We start from the raw sequence: 19,943 nt of genomic DNA, 5'->3' as shown, positions 1-19,943 counted from the left end.
AAAATTCTGAAATTGTGCAATAAAATAGAATATGACTTCTTGCTTTTGTAAACTCAAATCCTCTGATTATAGGAATAACAGCCTATGTCTATTTTCGGCAATGCATTTCGTTACATTTATTCAATATATTGTAAAAATCAAGTTTGGATCCCTCAGTATGGGAAGGGATGTGGGAAGTGACAATTTATAATTGTCTCTGAAATTATAATTGGTTATTGCATGCATGATATTCAGGCTTCCTTGAAATTTGATCTCCACATTCAAAGTTCCATTACTGCCCATGCATATCTTCTCAGGTGGAGCATGACTTGGAGATACTTTCGCATTGTTACTGTTCCTGATGTCAGTGTTGCCTTCTTGGAGTGAAAGTCTGAACATGTCGTCCAGAACAAGCCCTTTTGTGCAACAGAGGGAGGAAGATCTGACTGACACTGGATGTAATTTTCAGTAAGGGAAGGTGCGCAGTCACTTTCACCATCTGATCAATCACAGAAAGATCCTGCTTATATTTGCAAACTGAATTGCAATAAAACAATAAAGATCTATGACCAATAAGTCATCTGCCCCTTTTCAGATAAAGCCTCTTCACCTTCATAAACCCTGAATAATGAACTTAAACCCTGATTGATCTTTAATTGATTTGTTTTTTGACAGTTTGTGAAGATTGTGAGACATTCTTCATTGAGGAATGTCCTGTGTATGGTCCTCCAGTATTCATAAAGGACACGGTTGTTGAATTCATGGGTCTCTCGTTGACGGATGCCTTGATTGTTTATAAAACTAACACGATTTCCCCATGTTGGGAAAATGGTGCCATTAGGGAGCGATGAGTTAGTCTTTGAGATATCTGAGTGGGAAATGGTCAGCACGGAGTAGGCTAAGGTTAGGAGGAAGTTGTGGAAGAGATGGCAACATGACAGAGAGCATTGATATCTTCACTGACTTTGTGAAGCTCCCTGGAACTGTTCACCACCTCTGTTTGTAGCTTGTATGTAGCTCTGGGCTTTCTTATTCAACGGTATAATCACAGAAATCAGATAAGGGTTTGGTTAAGTTTTATTGCAAGAAGTGAGAGGCCACGACCAACCCCTTGCCATTTGTATTCAGCTTGATCACTTGTGAAAAATAAAGATCAAATTGATTTTCTAACTGTGAAAAGTCTAATTTTTTAATGAAAATACCTTTCTGCAGATCAGTAAAGGCAAGCAGGATTTTGAATATATTGACGCGAAGGATGAATCTAATTCAAATTGGATGAGGTAAGGGAAAACTGATACAATATTGTCCTGATTTGAGCACCTTGGCCCCAGCCAATCTTCCCGAGGCTGAATGATCACCTTGAACCCATCCCTGTCTCTCCAGCTGATTGGACTGATTTCCTCTTTCCTCCCTCTGACTCACAGTGTTTTCCTCTTTGCTCTACAATCCTCAGCTGCAGCATGATGCCGCAGGAGTTTCTGCTCCACGGCCAGACAGCCTCTCAGTCTGGGTGGCTGTGGCAACATTCAAACACAGCAAAGAACAGCCTGGATCTACCTTTGTGCAGATTTCCAAATAACTAATTTCACACAACTGAGGGCCCCGAACCTTTGAATTTAAACATGTGCATAGTTCCGAGTGAGTTTTTGGAAGATGAAGGGAGTTGGGCAGTGAGATGGTTTCCAAGATCCCAGCAGGGTATCTTTGTCCCTGGATATCATAGAAATCATAGAAACCCTACAGTGCAGAAGGAGGCCATTCGGCCCATCGAGTCTGCACCGACCACAATCCCACCCAGGCCCTACCCCCACATATTTAACCCACTAATCCCTCTAACCTATGCATCCCAGGACTCTAAGGGGCAATTTTTTTAACCTGGCCAACCAACCTAACCCGCACATCTTTGGACTGTGGGAGGAAACCGGAGCACCCGGAGGAAACCCACGCAGACACGAGGAGAATGTGCAAACTCCACACAGACAGTGACCCGAGCCGGGAATCGAACCTGGGACCCTGGAGCTGTGAAGCAGCAGTGCTAACCACTGTGCTACCGTGCCGCCCAATATGTGTTTGAAATGTGACGTGGTGCCTGACAAATAAGAACATAAGAAATAGGAGCAGGAGTAGGCCATCTGGCCCTTCGAGCCTGCCCCGCCATTCAACAAGATCATGGCTGATCTGAAGCGAATCAGTTCCACTTACCCGCCTGCTCCCCATATCCCCTAATTCCCTTATCGATCAGAAAACTATCTACCCGTGATTTAAACATATTCAACGAGGAAGCCTCCACCACTTCAATGGGCAGAGAATTCCAAAGATTCTCTACCCTCTGAGAGAAGAAGTTCCCCCTCAACTCTGTTCTGAACCGGCCCCCCCTTATTTTGAGGCTGTGCCCTAGAAATCAAATGGCTTGCTGTAAAATACTCAGCTTATTCTGAAAGAGGAAGTGCAGCAGGAAGACTCTGGAACCGGGAAATGCATATTTCTGGAGACGTCTACTGCCTCCCCTGAACGCCCCCCCCCCCACCCCCCCGCCATCCCATCTTCCCAGAAATGTTGAGGTGACTGTTTTTGACACCTACACTGAAGTGATTGGTCTCCAGTGAGTGTCCCCTCCTGACAGTGTGCTTGAAGGTGAAATTTGGCAATGGGTGGAGATATGCCCTGTCATTGTCACACACGACACGAACATGTTTCTCATTGTGTATTGATGCAACAATGTGAACTGAGCTTTCACCAGTTGAGTATTCACTTATGTTCCAGATTTGTTAACTGTGCCAGGAAGGAGGAGGAGCAGAACCTTGTGGCCTTTCAGCACCAAGGCAAAATTTACTACAGGACCTGCAAGCCTGTTCCTCCTCGCTGTGAGCTGCTGGTCTGGTATGGGGATGAATATGCAAAGGAACTGGGCATCAAATGGATGACAATGTGGAATTCAAAACAACAATCGAAATGTAAGAATTCTGACCAAAATTGGGAACTTAGGTGAAAAATTCTTTTGTTTTTTGTGATAATGTCATTGTGACAAAGTGCCACATTATAGACTTGTTTACAAATTGAAGTCTGCGGTGTTAATGGTGCAGTCGCACAGTAGATACAAAATCGATCAGGCCTTCCCAAACTTCTCAAGCTGCAGAATCTTAGTGACCTCCCCAGTGCATCAGGGAGCCACAAGACTTCTCTTAATGTCAACGCCCCTTTTTGTCACGAAATAGCTTCGAACCCTGAAACCAAATGTAAACAAGTCTTTTCTGACTATATCTGTGCACTTGTTAGGATTTATGAAGAGAAACACGGTCACAAATACATTCACCAGCGACATGACCCTCCCACACTCCAACGGTGTCCGTGGTTGTAATACCCACTTTATAAGACGGTGATCTAGAAAGTCTCTGATTAAAACATATTTACGTCTTCCATTTTCTCACCTTTAATGGGAGGAATTATGCTGGAAAGCTGATGCCCATATTGGGGACACACATACAGTCACCCTCTCACTCACTCCCTTTCACACACACTCTAGCTCCCTCACTCACACACATTCACTCCCTCTATCACACACACTCAGCACCTCCTCATACACACTCAATGCCCTCCTTCACACACACACTCATCACTGTTTCTCACGCATATTCTCCCTCTCACACTCTCTCACACACACACAGTCACTTCCTCCCCCACACACACTCACTCGCCCTCTCACACCCACTCCATCTGTCACACCCTACCTCCCTCTTTCATACACTCACCCTCTCTCACACTCGCACACTGTAGCTCCCTCTCTCGTAAACAATCATTCTTTTTCACACACTCACCCTCTCTCTATGATACACTCACCGCCCCCCCCCCCCCCCCCCCCGGGCTTAACACACACTGAACTCCCTCTCTCACACAAACACACACACTCATTCCCTTATCTCTTCCACGCACGCTCCCTCTCACACACACACTTGCTCTCTCTCTCTCACACACACTAACTCTCCCCTCTATCTCTCGTTCCGAACCCCATGCTGGACATCCCCCGCCCCCCCTCCCCCGTGTTCTGGTGCCGGGTCTGAGTTCCATTCCTGGGCCCTTTTTTCCCATCACTCCTCTTTCTCCGCTCATCCAATCAGAGCCTGATTTCTCCAGAAGCCAGCCCCTGATTGGACAATCAGCTCTGCAGCATTTTTCCAATGTTTAAAATGTTCCTGTCCTGCTGCGGTTCCCACCGGAAGGCTCCCTCGGGAAAAGAGTGAATTCAGCCAGTGTTCCCTCTCCTGGTCCCTGAACATGAATCATGGGTGCGTTAATTCTCCTCAGTTGGAGTAGATCTCTGTCTCTGAGACAGAGTTTGTATTCACATTCCGATTTTGTTTTCCCCCCAGGACCTCAGGTGGGAATTTCCTGGCACGGGACAGCGAGCGGGCACTGTGATCAGGAATTGTTCCCTTTAAAATCATCCTGATAATTTTCAGGTTTAGAAAGAATTGCTCTGTCAGAAGCACTTTTGATGCACTCGATGTCCCAATTTTCTTAAGATCCAATCTGCTGCCTTCAGGAGGGCAATCATTGTTGTTATTTAAGCAAATTTAAGCAGCTTAGCAGGTACACAGCAAGATCCCAACAAATGCAATGATGTAATTATATGATAATCTGAGTTTGGTGTGTTGGGTCGTGGGTGAATGTTGGCCAAGACACCAGGAATACGTCCTGCACTTGTTTTCATTGAGCCATGGAATTGATGTTTGTATCTCGAAGGGAAGCTTCTAGATGTTTGATCACACTGACAATTTTCCATCTTTCTTCTCCAGCAGGGGAACAAGATGAGTGTCATCCTTGCCGTTACTGCAGAGTTACATTCTCCACTGTGGATTTTCTTGTCAAGCAGATGCAAAAGCATCCTGAATCCAGTGGGCAGATTTTAAAAAGACAAAACTCCTTCAAGCAATGGGCTTTTGCAGCATCAAGCAGAGGAGGGATCATCCACAAAATCTGCACAGGGGAACAAATTCATAAAATCAGAACATCTTCACCAGCCACGGATCCACACAGGAGAGAAGGTGTTTGATGTCCCGAATACGGGAAGAAACTCACAAAGGCTGGAAACCTCAATCGTCATCACAGGATCCACACGGGAGAGAGACCCTATAAATGTACGGACTGCGAGAGGAGTTTCACAGACTTGAGGAGCCTCCTCCATCAACACCAATGGATTCACAAGGGAGAGAGACCCTTCAAATGTTCTGATTGTGGACAGACTTTCACACGGGCAGGGTACCTCCATCGTCACCAGCGGATCCACACGGGAGAGAGACCCTATCAATGTACAGACTGTGGGAGGAGTTTCACAAACTCAGGTCACCTCCATCGTCACCAGCGGATCCACACAGGAGAGAGACCCTTTAAATGTCCTGATTGTGGAGAGAGCTTTGTTTATAACTGTCGGTTGAAAGCTCACAATTGTTTTCAAACCTGCCCTCATTGTGGGGAAGTCTTCAAAGATTCAGCAACTTTCAAAATTCACATCAGGAAATGTTTTGAAACCTAATGAAGAGAATGGTAAATAGTTTATAATTTTAATGACTTTTATTGTTGTTGTGATTGTTGGAAACTGTTCTGTGCTGTGGGCTCAGTGCTCCAGTTACTTTGTTCAAACACCTCCTCCCACATGAACTTCTCACTGTTTAATCATAAGATGATCAATAAAATTCTCTTGTTTTTGTTTTGAAAGTTGAAGAAATTGTTGATAAAATTTGAAGCAGAATTTGAATTTGAAAATTGTATTTGTTGTAATTTATTTGACACAAGTTAGATACACTGAAATAAACTGTGATTTGTACTATTCGGTATTGTATTTAAATTATTCCCATGTGTAACTTGAACTGTTAACCAGGGTTGAATCAATAAAGACTCTTGCTGAGGTTTATGATGAGAACATTCCTGAATTAACTTTGTTGAAATATGTTTCACACTGCACTGGGAGCTGATAAACAGTCGAATAACATCATGTGGGACCCATCAATGAAAACCAAAACTTACAAACTGACTTCTTTCAATTCAATAATGTCCTCATTTGACAAATATCACAGAAGGTCAATCCTCCCAGTTCAGTTCATGTTTTACCTTCTGAACGATTGCTGTGGATTATATTGAGGTTTGAGTGTGGCTGCAATCCTTGTGACTTGAGTTGTAATGCCCCAGTATTTGAGCTAAAAGTTTGCCATGATTTCCAATGGTGTGTCCCTTCCACACAGCCAGCTCACTGCCCCGCCCCCACCCTCCTGCAGCCCCACCGTTCCACCCCCTCTGCCCCCTTTCCCCTCCTTCCCCTTCCCCCCCATCCTCCCATCCTCCCCTTCCCCCTCTCCCCCTCCTCCCCTTCTCTCCTCCTTCCTCCCCCCTCCTCCCTCCCCTACTTCCTCCCACCCTCCCTTTCTCCCCCACTCCTTCCCTCCCCACCCCCTTTGCCTTCCCCCTCTCCCTCCTCCCCCTCCACTTCCCCCTCCTATTTCCTCCCCCTCCTCCCTCCACTCCATCCCCCCCGCTTCCGCCCCCTCCTCCCTCCACTCCTTTCCCCTCTTCCCCCTCCTCCCTCCCCCCCTTTCTCCCCCCTTCCTTCCTCCCCCTCCCCAGTTTGTGGGGGGGGAGGGGAGGCGCAGGATACAAAGGAAGAAACACAAGCACTGGCACCCAATGTCTGGGTCAACTGTGACACCAACTTTAGAGGAAGCTATGTGGCCATCTACCCACTGAAAAGTAGCTCAAAATATCAGAGACCAGATTTAAAACAAGATGGCATAAATTGAATGTCTTTGTACAATGATTCTGAATATCATTATTTACCTGGAGACACACTTTCTCAGTTACTTTATACAGAATGAAAGTGCAAGGATCTATGCATGACAGAAATCCCTATTGACCCAAGCAACTGGCTGAAGATTGGAATCACCACTCTCAAAGCAGCAGTTACAACTGAAGCCTTTTACCAAGCTGCTGGTCTGGGGAGAAACATAGATGTCTGGGTAGATGCAGGGAAGATATTGGTAAATGCAGGGAGGATATTCCCAATGGTGGGGTAGTCCAGAACCAGGGGTCACAGACTGAGGATTCGGGGTAGACCACTTAGGATGGAGTTGAGACATTTCTTCACCCAAAGAATGGTGAGCCTGTGGAATTCATTATCACAGAAAGTAGTTGATGCCAAAACATTGAATGTATTCAAGAGGTGGCCAAATATAGCACTTGGAGCGAATGGGATCAAAGGTTATGTGGAGAAAGTGGGATTAGGCTATTGAGTTGGACGATCAGCCATGATTGTAATGAATGGTGGAGCAGGCTCGAAGGGCCAAATGGCCTCTTCCTGCTCCTATCTTCTATGTTTCTCATTCTCAGAGCGCTAGCTCCCATTGCAGTACTCAGAAGATGGACAATTTCTGACAGGGCTGAAATAGAAACTGAGTCATTGACAACTCGATGTGCTTCGTGACATGTCCATGCTTGAACAGACGCCTAGCTTAACTAGAAAAGCTGTGTCACATGGAGCTGGGCAACTGGGGAAGATGGCGATTGAGTGGTAATGTGACTGGACTAGTAACCAGGGGCCCAGACTAGCTCAAATCTCACCATGGCAGCTAGTGGAATTTCATTTCCATTAAAAAATGGAATTGAAAGCTACCCTCTACTATGTATTAACAAATCAGGAGCAGCAGTAAGTCACTTGGCCTTTTGGGCCTGCTCCATCATTCAACACAATCATGGCTGATCTTATTTTAACCTTAATATCACATTCTGCCTACCCTGATAATCTTTCCACCCCTTGCTTCTTGGGAATCTATCTAACTCTGCCTCAACCACCTTTTGATGAAGAGAATTCCAAATCTTCACAATCCTTTTAGATAAAAAGAATTTCCCCATCTTTGTCCTAAAAATACATCCCCTTCCTTTCAAACGGTGACTCTGAGTTCTAGATTGTTCCACAGGAGGAAACATTGGGGGTGATTCTCCCATTGCGACCCACAAATTTTCTGGTGGGTCCAGTCCGGAGAATCGCGTGTCGGCCATTTTGTGGGATTCGCACATGCATTTCCGAAACATACGTGTCTCCAGAGCCAGGGAGCTGTCGCAGTCGGGACCGCGCTGGAAACCGGTGGGAAGAGAGGTAAGTGATTTAAATCTGTTTTTAATGTATTTTAAATCTATCTTACGTGTGATTATCGGTCCCTGCATGGAACCTGCCGGGCCCGATACCATCTCCCACCCGCCAGTATAATTTCACTCCGGCGGGGTTTAGAGTAGCTCCACGTTTGGGAAACTAGCGGGATGATATTCACGATTGTGACCTCTGCATTGCACAGAATGGGAGATTCAGGTCTGAAGTTGCACTGAAAAAACAGTTGCGATCTGGACCAGTTTTCTTGCTAATTCAGCACTTCTGGGAGAATTGCCCCCATCATCTCCACACCCAAACTGTCAAGTCTGCTCAGGATGTTATATGTTTTCAATCAAGTCACCACACCTTTTACTCTTCGAAATTCAAGTAGATGGAAGCCTAAACTTTCCCACCTTCCCTCATAAGACAACCCACCCATTCCAGGTATTAACTTTGTTTGGCATTCAGCCTCCGATCTTCAGGTAAGCGTTCTCCAAGGAGCCTTCAAGACACAATAACGCAGAATTGCTGAGCAGAAACTGATAGCCAAGTTCCGCACGCATGAGGACGGCCTCAACCGGGATCTTGCGTTTATGTCACACTATCTGTAACCCCCACCACTTGGCCTGGGCTTGCAAAATCCTACTAACTGTCCTGGCTTGAGACAATTCACACCTCTTTGACCTTGATTATCCCTGTCTCCACTCACATTGTCTGTACCTGTAAAGACTGATGTGGAGATGCCGGCTTTGGACTGGGGTAAGCACAGTAAGAAGTCTCACAACACCAGGTTAAAGTCCAACAGGTTTATTTGGTAGCAAATACCATAAGCTTTCGGAGCAATGCTCCTTCGTCAGATGGAGCAATGCTCCTTCGTCAGATGGAGAACAGAGAACAGAAGCTCCGAAAGCTTATGGTATTTGCTACCAAATAAACCTGTTGGACTTTAACCTGGTGTTGTGAGACTTCTTCCTGTAAAGACTCACATTCCAATCATTATCTTGCAATTGTGTCTATAAATGCCGTGTTTGTGAACCCACCTCTCCACTCACTTGATGAAGGAGCAGCGCTCCAAAAGCCCATGATATCAAATAAACCTGTTGGACTTTAACCTGGTGTTGTGAGACTTCTTACCGTGTCCACCTCAGTCCAACACCAGCATCTCCACATCTTAATCTTCTTTGAACTGCTTCAAATATATTTACACCTCCCGTTAAGTAAGGAGACTAATACTGTACTTCAGGCAGGGAACCAAATGCTTGACCCTAATCACTCGTATTTCACGTTTATGGTTCCGAGGCCCCTGGGTTGCACCGAACCTTCGGAGTTTATTTACAGAAATGGCTGTTGGGTACACACACAGAGATCAGTGTGGCAGCACCTGATTGGACTCTTATCGATCAGGGTGATCAAGCCCTGATCGATTGATTGACAAGAATCAGGAGACCACCAAAAAGGACACAAAACCAAGGAGGGATAAAATGTGCTGCACAACAGAAGAAGCTCTGTCTCTCTCTCTCTCTCTCTGACCCTACGAACGAGCTACAACAATGGTGACCATCACCAGCAATGACCAGCATGAGGAGAGCCACCACACCTGAGAAGAAAGGAAGACCAGAGCCAGAGTGCCAGACAAGACCAAAGGACCAGACTACGCAGAGGGCTACAGAGACCAGCGCACAGATAAAGGCCAATATCTGCTTGGGTACTTGCCAGTCATGCAAAAGTTAAGTCAAGGTCTAGTATTAGACTTGAACTTTAGTATTTCTGTAAGATAACTTATTGTTGGTTGGGTGGGTGATTATTGATTGTTTAAATAAATATTCTACTAACAAGAAGTCTACTCTCAATTCTTTGTCCACCGTATAAGGGTTAAAACAGACTGTGCGGCAGGCACAACAGTGTTTTTTTATTTATTTACAGGATGTAGGCATCACTGGCGAGGCCAGCATTTATTGCCCATCCCTAGTTGTCCTTCAGAAGGTGGTGGTGAGCTGCCTTCTTGAACCGTTGCAGTCCCTGAGGTGTCGGTGGTGGGAGTTGGGAACTCGCTGCTTGAAAGGGTGGTTGAGCCAGAAACTCTTGTAACATTTAAGAAGTATTTAGATATCCACTTCCAGTGCCGTGACCTCCAGTGCTATGGGCTAAGCACTGGGGAATGGGATCAGTGTAATCAGATCTTTGTTGATCAGTTTGGACACGGTGGGCCAAATGGCCTCTATTTGTGCTGTAAACCTCTATGGATCTATGAAGCTCTGAGGGAAGTATCTCTTGGAAGAATTTCAAGATTTATGTCCTTTAATTGTTTGGACCCATGTTGAAGAACTAAGGGTTAAAATAGTTAGGCAGGCAGCAGAGATTATGAGCTGGTCAATAGACCAAACATTTTTCCGCCATCCTTATGAACCTGAGAAGGAGAGAGGATGGGAAGGTGAAAGGAGGGCAGGTAGCCAAAGAAGAAAAGGTTCAGCTCGGAATGGTCAAGAAATTTCACCTCATCAGAAAGGAAAATGCTGGGGGCAAAAGTCACCTTCAGATGCCGAAATGTTCCCATTGTAACAACATATTCGGGCTGACTTTTTAAAAATTCATTCATGGGACACAGGTGTTGCTCACTGGTCCAGCATTTATTGCCCATCCCTAGTTGCCCTTGGAGGTCAGTTGAGAGTCAACCACATTGCTGTGGCTCTGGAGTCACATGTAGGCCAGACCAGGTAAGGACGGCAGATTTCCTTCCCTAAAGGACATTAGTGAACCAGATGTTTTTTTCCGATAATCGTTTCATGGGCATCAGCAGATTCTTAATTCCAGAAATTTTTTGTTGAATTCAAATTCCATCATCTGCTATGGCGGGATTTAAACCCGGGTCCTCAGAATATTAGCTGACTTTCTGGATTAGTAGTCTCGCGATAATACCTCTCGGCCATTGCCTCCCTTGTTGGAAACTAAATGAAAAACGAATAGCAATGGCAAGAAAGGTAGCACCAGGAAAATAAATGTTTGTTAAAATCGTAGCAGTGATGTTCCCTCAGATTCTACCAGAATGGGGAATAGAGTTGAAGATAGTTCAGAGAATTCTTTATGGAGATTGATGAGGAGAGTCAGGCTATCAGAGGTTCCAGATATTTCATTTCAAAAGAAGTGTTTCCCTCCAACAAAATAAGTAAACAAATCAAAATTTTGAGAGGTGAAGGGGGGTGGAGGGAAGCAGGTCTGTCATTAATGGTGGCTGGTGGTACAATTCTGTCCAAGGAAATATGATGAAGGAAAAAGCATCACAAAGGAATATTGATGGAAGTGATTAACCTATTCATTGTGTCACAATTTAAGAAGTGACTTGGTAATCGGAATTGTTATGGTGGGTTTTGCAATATAACTGTGGGAAAGGAGATATCATCCCAATAAAATTTCGAAGGATGATTGCAGCTCTCTGTAAGGGTGGCACGGTGGCACAGTGGTTAGCACCACTGCCTCACCGTGCCAGGGACCTGGGTTCGATTCCTGCCTCGGGTGACTGCGTGGAGTTTGCACATTCTCCCGGTGTCTGCATGGGTTTCCTCCGGGTACTCCAGTTTTCCTCCCACAGCCCAAAAATGCACAGGTTGTATGGAATGGCCATTCTGAATTGCCCCTTAGCACCCCAAAATGTGTAGGTTAGGTGAATTGGCCATGCTAAATTGCCCCTTAGTGTCCAAAGATGTGCAGGTTAGGTGCATTGACCATGCTAAATTGCCCCTTAGTGTCCAAAGATGTGCAGATTAGGTGGATTGGCCATGCTAAATTGCCCCTTAATGTCCAAAGATGTGCAGGTTAGGTGGATTGGCCATGCTAAATTGCCCCTTAGAGTCCAAAGATCCGCAGGCTATGTGCATTGGTCATGCTAAACTGCCTCTTAGTGTCCAAAGGTGCTCAGGTTAGGTGCATTGGCCATGTTAAATTGGCCCTTAGTGTCCAAAGATGTGCGGGTTAGGTGGATTGGCCATGCTAAATTGCCCCTTAATGTCCAAAGATGTGCAGGTTAGGTGGATTGGCCATGCTAAATTGCCCCTTAGAGTCCAAAGATCCGCAGGCTATGTGCATTGGTCATGCTAAACTGCCTCTTAGTGTCCAAAGGTGCTCAGGTTAGGTGCATTGGCCATGTTAAATTGCCCCTTAGTGTCCAAAGATGTGCGGGTTAGGTGGATTGGCCATGCTAACTTGTCCTTTAGTGCCCAAAGACGTGCTGGTTAGGTGAATTAGACATGGGAAATGTGGGGAGAGAGCCTGGATAAAATGCTGCATCAGAGCGTCAGTGCAGACTCGATGGGCCGAATGTCCTCTTCTGCACTGTCGGGTTTCTCTGATGCACATGTTTTTTTTCACTGTTTGAAAGCTGTCCTGCTGTCACCGACACACAGAAGCGACGCTCTTACCCAAGCTTGGAAATCCCCCTCACATGACTGACAACCTCTACACAAGGGAGGAGCACAGAAACACAAGGTGAGAGAGCTCTTTTCACTCAGTTACAAGTGGCGTCACCTCACTCCTAGTAACAGCATTGGTGGAAAGTTTAAGGAAGTGACTGACAATTAAATATAAATCGTAGCCAAAAAAATTAAAGTTTTGCTGGGGGGGAGTGGGCGGAAGGAAAAAAATACATTTCCTGCAATAATTCCTTCAATAGAAACTGGCCACTGCATCAAAAAATACACAAGTGTGTTACACAAAATCATTTAATACCACCACCAAACCCGGAACAAAATTAAAATATGATCTCCCCGCCTCCTTCAGATGAACAGATAAGAGTTGTGTACAGCTAGAGCTCGGAATAGAGTCACGAACGGTGGTGATATTCATTTGAAAACAGCTTTGAAAATGAGTTGTCTCCAGTTCTTCCTGGTGGTTTGCATTTGTTTCCAAGTGGTTCTGAATGGTAAGTTAAAACCTGGAGGCGAACTCTCAAATTCCCCTGCTTTATGTGTCACCATCTAACTCTGATCCCTGCAGGAAAGAAAGCTATGTGTATCTGAAAATCATGATATTCATTGGTAAGGAATATTGCTAACGATTCCACGCCTGGGGGAGGTGGGGGTGGAACGAATTTGGTGATGATAACATTTGAGGTCTCTTTGGTTGGGAGAGGGACTAAAAGCAGCAAGAGCAAAAACAACTGAGTATTAAATGCAATCGTCAAATGCTGGCGAGCTGAAACACAGTCATAAAATGTCGGAAATTGCAAGGTCAACTTGATCTGTTGACTGGAATCCAGTTAAACAGAAAGGTTAACTAATATCTCAGCAAGAGCCTTGATCAGACTGCTTTAACTCAGGACTGGCGTTAACTCAGTGTTTAAAGTTTTAAAAGTTTATTTATTAGCGTCGCAAGTGATTTAATTTATTATTGTCACTTATACAGTGAAAAATATTGTTTCTTGCACGCTGTACAAACAAAGCATACCGTTCATAGAGAAGGAAACGAGAGAGTGCAGAATGTAACGTTACAGTCATAGCTAGGGTGTAGAGAAAGATCAACTTAGTGCAAGGTAGGTCCATTCAAAAGTCTGATGGCAGCAGAGAAGAAACTTCTTGAGTCAGTTGGTAGGTGACCACAGACTTTTGTATCTTTTTCCTGATGGAAGAAGGTGGAAGAGAACATGTTTGGGGTGTGTGGGGTCCTTAATTATGCCGGCTGCTTTTCCGAGGTGGTGTAGAAGGAGTCAATGGATGGGAGGCTTACATTAACACTGCAATGAAGTTACTGTGAAAATCCCCTTGTCGCCACACTCTGGTGCCTGTTTGGGTACACTGAGGGATAATTTAGCATGGCCAATGCACCTAACCAGCCCGTCTTTTGGACTGTGGGAGGGAACCAGAGGAAACCCACACAGACACACTGCGACAGTGGTGAATGTGAAGTTAATTAGAGGGAGTTAGACCCAGTGAATCGTGCGTGCACCCCATCAATATACTGCAGCTTTCTCAACGACACCAGACCAATAGATAGCAATCAATCAAGTAGGTAAGAATATTTATTTGTGTTCACTTCCTGTTCCTACAGCAAGGTTTAAGTCTAGCTCATTTCCTTCGTGTTTCTACCCCCCTGGAATTGGAGCAGGTGAGGCGCGGACAATGGAAATGTCTGTTGACCTTGGGCAGGATTTTCCAATCTCGGATCGAGTGAGCCCATAAAATCCCACCAGGTAGCTCTCAGTGTGAACTGGGAAACTTGCCTGAATGTTAGGAGGTAAATCCTGAAACCAGTCCTTGCAGGCTAGAAAGTCTATCCTGGATGTGGTGAATTGTTGATTGGAGAGATGCTGCAGTGTCCACTGCCCTCTAACTAGGGAGATAATTAAATAAAGACTTGCATTTATATAGCACCTTTTAAGAACACCGCCCCCCCAGCTCTTTTCAGTCACTGAAGTCATTCTGAAGTGTGGTTATTGTTGCAATGTGGGAATTGCGGTGGCCATTCTGTGCACAGCAAGCTCCCACCAACACCAATGTGAGAATGGCCAGATAAGTTATTTGTGTTTGATGTGGATTGAGGGCTAAATATTGGCCAAGACCCCTGCTTTGTCTTCGAGAGAGTGCATGCCAATCTTTTACATCCAGTCTTGTTTTAGCATCTCACCTGAAAGGTGACAGCCAAAATTCTCCGGCCTCACCGGTGGCTGGGATTCTCCGGTCCCACTGCTGTGAGTGGAAGCTTGACTGAGTGCCAAATTCTCCATCCACGCTGGCAGTGGCAGTGGGGCATGAACGGTCGGAGAATTCTGGCCCACATCTCTCCCTGACTGCTGAGAGTTTGGTGTCCGCATCCTGGCATGGGATTCAAGCCCATGATCTTCAGTCCCAAACTCACAGAGCGCTATTGCCAGCCCAGTCATGTCGGATGCCGTTAATTTGACCCAACTCCTGGGTTGGGATTTCCCATCCCTTCCCACTGGCAAAATCTTCTGCTCCTGCCGAAGGCAAACACCGTGTGGTGGGTTCCCTGAGGACGGAATGGGTGAGCCGCACAAAACACCCTAGACGTCGTGGAATTGTAAGTGTCCGGTTCTGGAAAATGCACAGCAGTGGAGAGGTGAGTGGGGGGGAAAGTGAATCCTCCCCCGGTGTACAATGATCGTAACCTTGACCCCCCCCCCGCCCTTTCCACCCATGAACCTTCCTTTGGGAAATACGTATAGATAGATTTAACTGGGGACATGGTTAGCCTCACCTGAGATGCAACTACATCAGGTGAACCGGCTGAGATTACAGAATGGGCCCGTGTAAAAGAGATTGGCACACTGCCACATTCTCAGGAACTCTATCCCCAGCTTAAGCCTCTCCCTGTTGGATAGGAGGGAAGCCATTTTGTCGCAGCCTGTAAGTGTCGTAGTGAAGGGAGTGGGGGTGGGGAGAGGGGTGGTCATCGAGGAATGAAGAAGAATCATTCACTTTTCGGAAAATACAGTCCTTTGCGATCTTTTGGTTGTAAATGCGCGTCTTAAATGATCCCAAAGCAATACGTGTCTTCAAAACATGTAGCACATTTCAGAAGTGAGTCACTCTCATGTCTTGACATGTTGCCAAACCTGATTTTTTTTTTGTGTTATTGTTGTTGCTCAGACTTGTTGCCAGACACGACTTTCAAGTTATTCCATATTACTTTTGCACAAACCCTTTTGAAAAGCTAAAAGTTTCTTTCAGGGCTGGAGGGTAAGCGAGACTTGCCTCTTTCGCTATGGACAGATGCTAACGTTTTCTGTTTACTTTTGAGTATCTGCCATTGGCAGCCTTTGACTAGACGGTGGGTGGGGGGGGGTTGGTGGGGGGATGGGGGGGTTGGTTGGGGGGGATGCATGAGAGCTGAGTTTGGTTCTGAGGCTGCTGTCAGTCTTGGGCAGGATTTTTCTAGAACAGAGGTGAGTGCCAACGTTGAGCAGTTTTCAGGTCGCTGCGGGAGGAAGGTGGCACTTTTTCCAGTGATAATCAAAGAATCCTTCATTGCAGAAGGAGGTCATTCGGCCCATCAAGTCTGCACCGACCACAATCCCACCCAGACCCTATCCTGATAACCCCATGCACTTACCCACTAATCCCCCAGACACTAAGGGGCAATTTAGCATGGCCAATCAACCTAACCTGCACACCTGTGGACTGTGGGAGGAAACCGGAGCACCCGGAGGAAGCCCATGCAGACACGGGGAGAACATGCAAACTCCACACAGACAGTGACCCAAGCCAGGAATCGAACCCGGGTCTCTAGCGCTGTGAGGCAAAAGTGCTAACCACTGTGCCACCGTGCCACCCTAATGCCAGGAGGAGGCAATCGAGAAATGAGGGTGGCAGGGATGGGGTGGGGAGGGGAGGCAATGCTTCTTTTGGGTAACTGAACAAAGAAAATCAACAACAGAGGTAAATTGAAAATCAGCCCCTTAAAGGGATACCTACAGCAAAGCAACCGGAATCTCAAAGGGAGCTTAAAACATCAAAGCAAAATATGGTTTGGATGGGATGATGAAACACCCCCAGTCCTTGCGGTGCCCATTGACCTCTGGTCCCAGCAGATGGTTCCAGGGACCCCCAACATCGAAGAGGGGGGACAAGGGTGGAGAGAGGGGGTTCGGGGGGGAAGCTGCAAGGAGGCTAATTAAGGAAAGTGGGTCCTTCATGCTGCTGGTTCAATCATAGGGCAGGCAGCTTTGCAGCCTTAGCCATGTAACCCACTGAGGCAGCAATAAAATGTTTATTTTATTAATTAATCACAAGTAGGCTGACATTAACACTGCAATGAAGTTACTGTGAAAATCCCCTGGTCACCACACTCCGGTGCCTGTTCGGGTTACACTGAGGGAGAATTTAGCATGGCCAATGCACCCTAACCAGCACGTCTTTCGGACTGTGAGAGGAAACCGGAGCACCCGGAGGGAAACCCACGCAGACAACGTGCAGACTCCACACAGACAGTGACCCAAGCCGGGAATCGAATCCTGGTCCCTGATGCTGTGAGGCAGCAGTGCTAACCACTGTGCACCATGCCACCCAGGGCAAGTTATGATTTCACTGTGGTTTTATTAGTGCAGAATGCTTTTCCCTGGTGGGTTTAGCTTGGGTGAGGATAAAATCCATTGAGTTAAGGCTTTTTAACCCTTGAATTGGGAAGGTGAGGTGGTGGGAGGGGGGTGGGGAGGGGAGGGGTGGGGGGGGGAGCTTTGTGTTGTCATGGCAATGTGCAATTTTACATACATGTTGTACTCTGGATTGTGATAGGAGAGGTTCGAACATTACTTCCATCGCTGACCTGGTATCTCTCCTACTCTTGCCACCTGCCATTGGCACGTGCTGGGAAGAGTTTATAGATTCGCCAGATTAATCAATGCACCTTCCTCGGCCATCACCTCCCGGAGTGGGACTCGAACCCAGAGATGCTACCTACCGTGCCAAGAGGCCCCATTTACCAATGGTGGCCTTGCTTGAGGAGGACTGAATTGATCATAGATGGTTGTGAAAAGTGTCATATAATTGCAATTCCTTCCTTCCCTCATCCTTCACCTGTCTTCCAAACCACCGCCCCCCCCCCCCCCAACCTTTCTTTTCCTTTCCTAAACCAAACGTGCATTTTTTACCCCAACAATATATTGAAGCCATCATTAAAAACCAGCTGCCACTGGATCTGTGCATTAGTTCTATTTCCTAAATAAGTGCCTCTGGGCAAGTTAAACACTCATGCCATTTGCAGCTTGTACGCACTCGAGGAGAAAGGAGGCTTGTGGCCCAACGCGCTGGGCTGGACTAAAGCTTCAATCCCAGGGGTGATGGGTCCAGGCCTGAAATTGGGTATTTTTCTTATCAGTTGGAGGTTGTGGCAATTGTGGATGTCTGCTTGATCTCAGCTTTAAGCAGTGCACAATACAGTCTAGAATTGAAACATCTGTTGATTGAACTGCAAACAATTTCCTGTTCGATCCAGATGGCTCCATGTTGGTATTCCGATTCTGCTTTAGATAGTTATTAGGAAGCAGGAATGTAGCCCAGCCAATGATTTTCCTCTGATTTCAAACAAGCATTGTTGTTATTTAAGAAGCCCAATATCTAAAAAGAAATTCAATTCAGTGAGGTTGGGCAAACTAGTCTATAATTATGATGCATTCTGTTGCAACCGTAATTTATATAACAATTTCATTCCAGTCGCTGTATCGTGAAGCAACATGACTCATCTCCCTTTGGGAGCATTCCTAATATTGCTCCTCATACCCTGAGGATTAGAATCAGGGCCCTTGTCCTAGACTCTTCAACCAGAGGGAATAGTTTCTCTCCCTACTGACCCTATCTGTGACCCTCAGTGTTGCATTGTGCCTTTACGGGATTGCAGCATAACATCACTAGAACACTGACATCAACTTCCTTCTGTTGATGTCATGCTCCAACACATCAAAGGGCTACAACAGTACGAGCAGGATTTCTCCGGCCGCATTAACTACGGGTCTTTGCATGGTCTGTATCCAGCCTGCTGGGATTCCCCTGGCAGGCAGGACAAGACAATCCCACCCATTGTGTCTTGAAAACTTTGATCAAATCAACTCCTTAACCTTCCAAGAAATCTTGGCTGGGATTCTCTGATCTCATATGGCCCACTGCCAGCGGGAATGGAGAATTTGGTGTTCGGCCAAAGCACCATTCATAGCAGCGGGACCGGAGCATCCCAGCCACGGGTGAGTTCGGGGAGTTCCGGCTATTTTCTCGTGGTCTAACCTTTGGAGTCCTAGTATCATGACAGTGATTCCACACTTCATTCCTTCCATGGACAATATATCCTTCCTGAGGCGTGGGAGCTGGAACTGTTTATAATGGCTGCGGGGGCGGTCTAACCAGGGCTTTGTATAACTAAAGCATGACTTTTACCCCCAAGCATTCTAGTCCTCAAGACAGAAAGGCCAGCGTTCCATTTGGGCTTTTTCATTATTTTCATGACATTTTTGGGACCCCCCCAAGTCTCTTTGGATCTTCACTGTTTATAACTTTTTACCATTCAGATATATTCCTTTTAACCACAGATGGAAGGAGTGAGAGAATATGTCCCCAAACCAGATCTGTGCGTTCTCGTGAATCCAAGGAAATAAACTTCAAAGATGGAATGAGTGATATTTCTATTGTTGAATTTGCAGAGAGATTGCGAGTGGTGATTAAGGAGCCAAGTGGCCCAATTGTGGAAGGAAGTGATGTAACCTTGCAGTGTGTTGGTGATGGAGAGGATATGTCCCAAGCCAAATTCCAAATGTACCACAAAGTGAGTTTCTACATTACTTGTGTCCTTTCATGAAATAAAGTCTTACTGAAGAGTCCCATAAGACACAGTGTGGTGGGAAAAAAACCTATGATAAAGGGAGCCTATGATAAAGTATACCACAGGCTTGCGGAACTGATAGGACAGATACTTGTTTCACTATCGGTAACACAACCACAGACATACGTCAGAGAGAAGGGAATTTTCTCCATGAGGGAAGAGAGATTGGGACACTGAGAAGGGGTAAATTTACTCTTTATCTAATCCCGTGCTGTACCTGTCCTGGGAGTGTTTGATGGGGGACAGTGTCGAGGGAGCTTTACTCTGTATCTAACCCCGTGCTGTACCTGTCCTGGGAGTGTTTGATGGGGACAGTGTAGAGGGAGCTTTACTCTGTATCTAACCCCGTGCTGTACCTGTCCTGGGAGTGTTTGATGGGGACAGTGTAGAGGGAGTTTTACTCTGTATCTAACCCTGTGCTGTACCTGTCCTGGGAGTGTTTGAAGGGGACAGTGTAGAGGGAGCTTTACTCTGTATCTAACCCCGTGCTGTACCTGTCCTGGGAGTGTTTGATGGGGAC

At 46.1% G+C, this 19,943-nt stretch overlaps 2 protein-coding genes across 3 annotated transcripts in view; one reads left to right on the top strand and one right to left on the bottom strand.

Annotated features, from left to right (window-relative positions):
- Positions 1-3,465: 3,465 nt before the first annotated feature.
- Positions 3,466-19,943, bottom strand: part of LOC144508369 (CD276 antigen homolog) — a 309,505-nt gene continuing 293,027 nt past the window's right edge. Inside the window, exon 6 of one of the 2 annotated variants that reach the window (XR_013500268.1) lies at positions 3,466-3,498. The gene's annotated coding sequence lies outside the window, so the exon portion shown is untranslated. Of the gene's footprint in view, positions 3,507-19,943 lie in introns of both variants that reach the window. The other variant, XR_013500269.1, reaches the window with a different exon arrangement.
- LOC144508368 (cell surface glycoprotein MUC18) overlaps positions 12,752-19,943 on the top strand; it is a 26,192-nt gene continuing 19,000 nt past the window's right edge. The window contains exons 1-2 of the mRNA XM_078236223.1: positions 12,752-13,022; positions 19,245-19,366. Of these exons, the coding sequence (XP_078092349.1) occupies positions 12,965-13,022; positions 19,245-19,366 (180 nt within the window). The 5' untranslated portion in view covers positions 12,752-12,964. The remainder of the gene's footprint in view (positions 13,023-19,244; positions 19,367-19,943) is intronic.

The sequence above is a fragment of the Mustelus asterias genome, chromosome 20 (assembly GCF_964213995.1).
Source record: "Mustelus asterias chromosome 20, sMusAst1.hap1.1, whole genome shotgun sequence".
NCBI lineage: Eukaryota > Metazoa > Chordata > Chondrichthyes > Carcharhiniformes > Triakidae > Mustelus > Mustelus asterias.
Note: the sequence above shows the minus strand (reverse complement) of the source record. Positions and strands in the feature narration are given on the sequence as shown.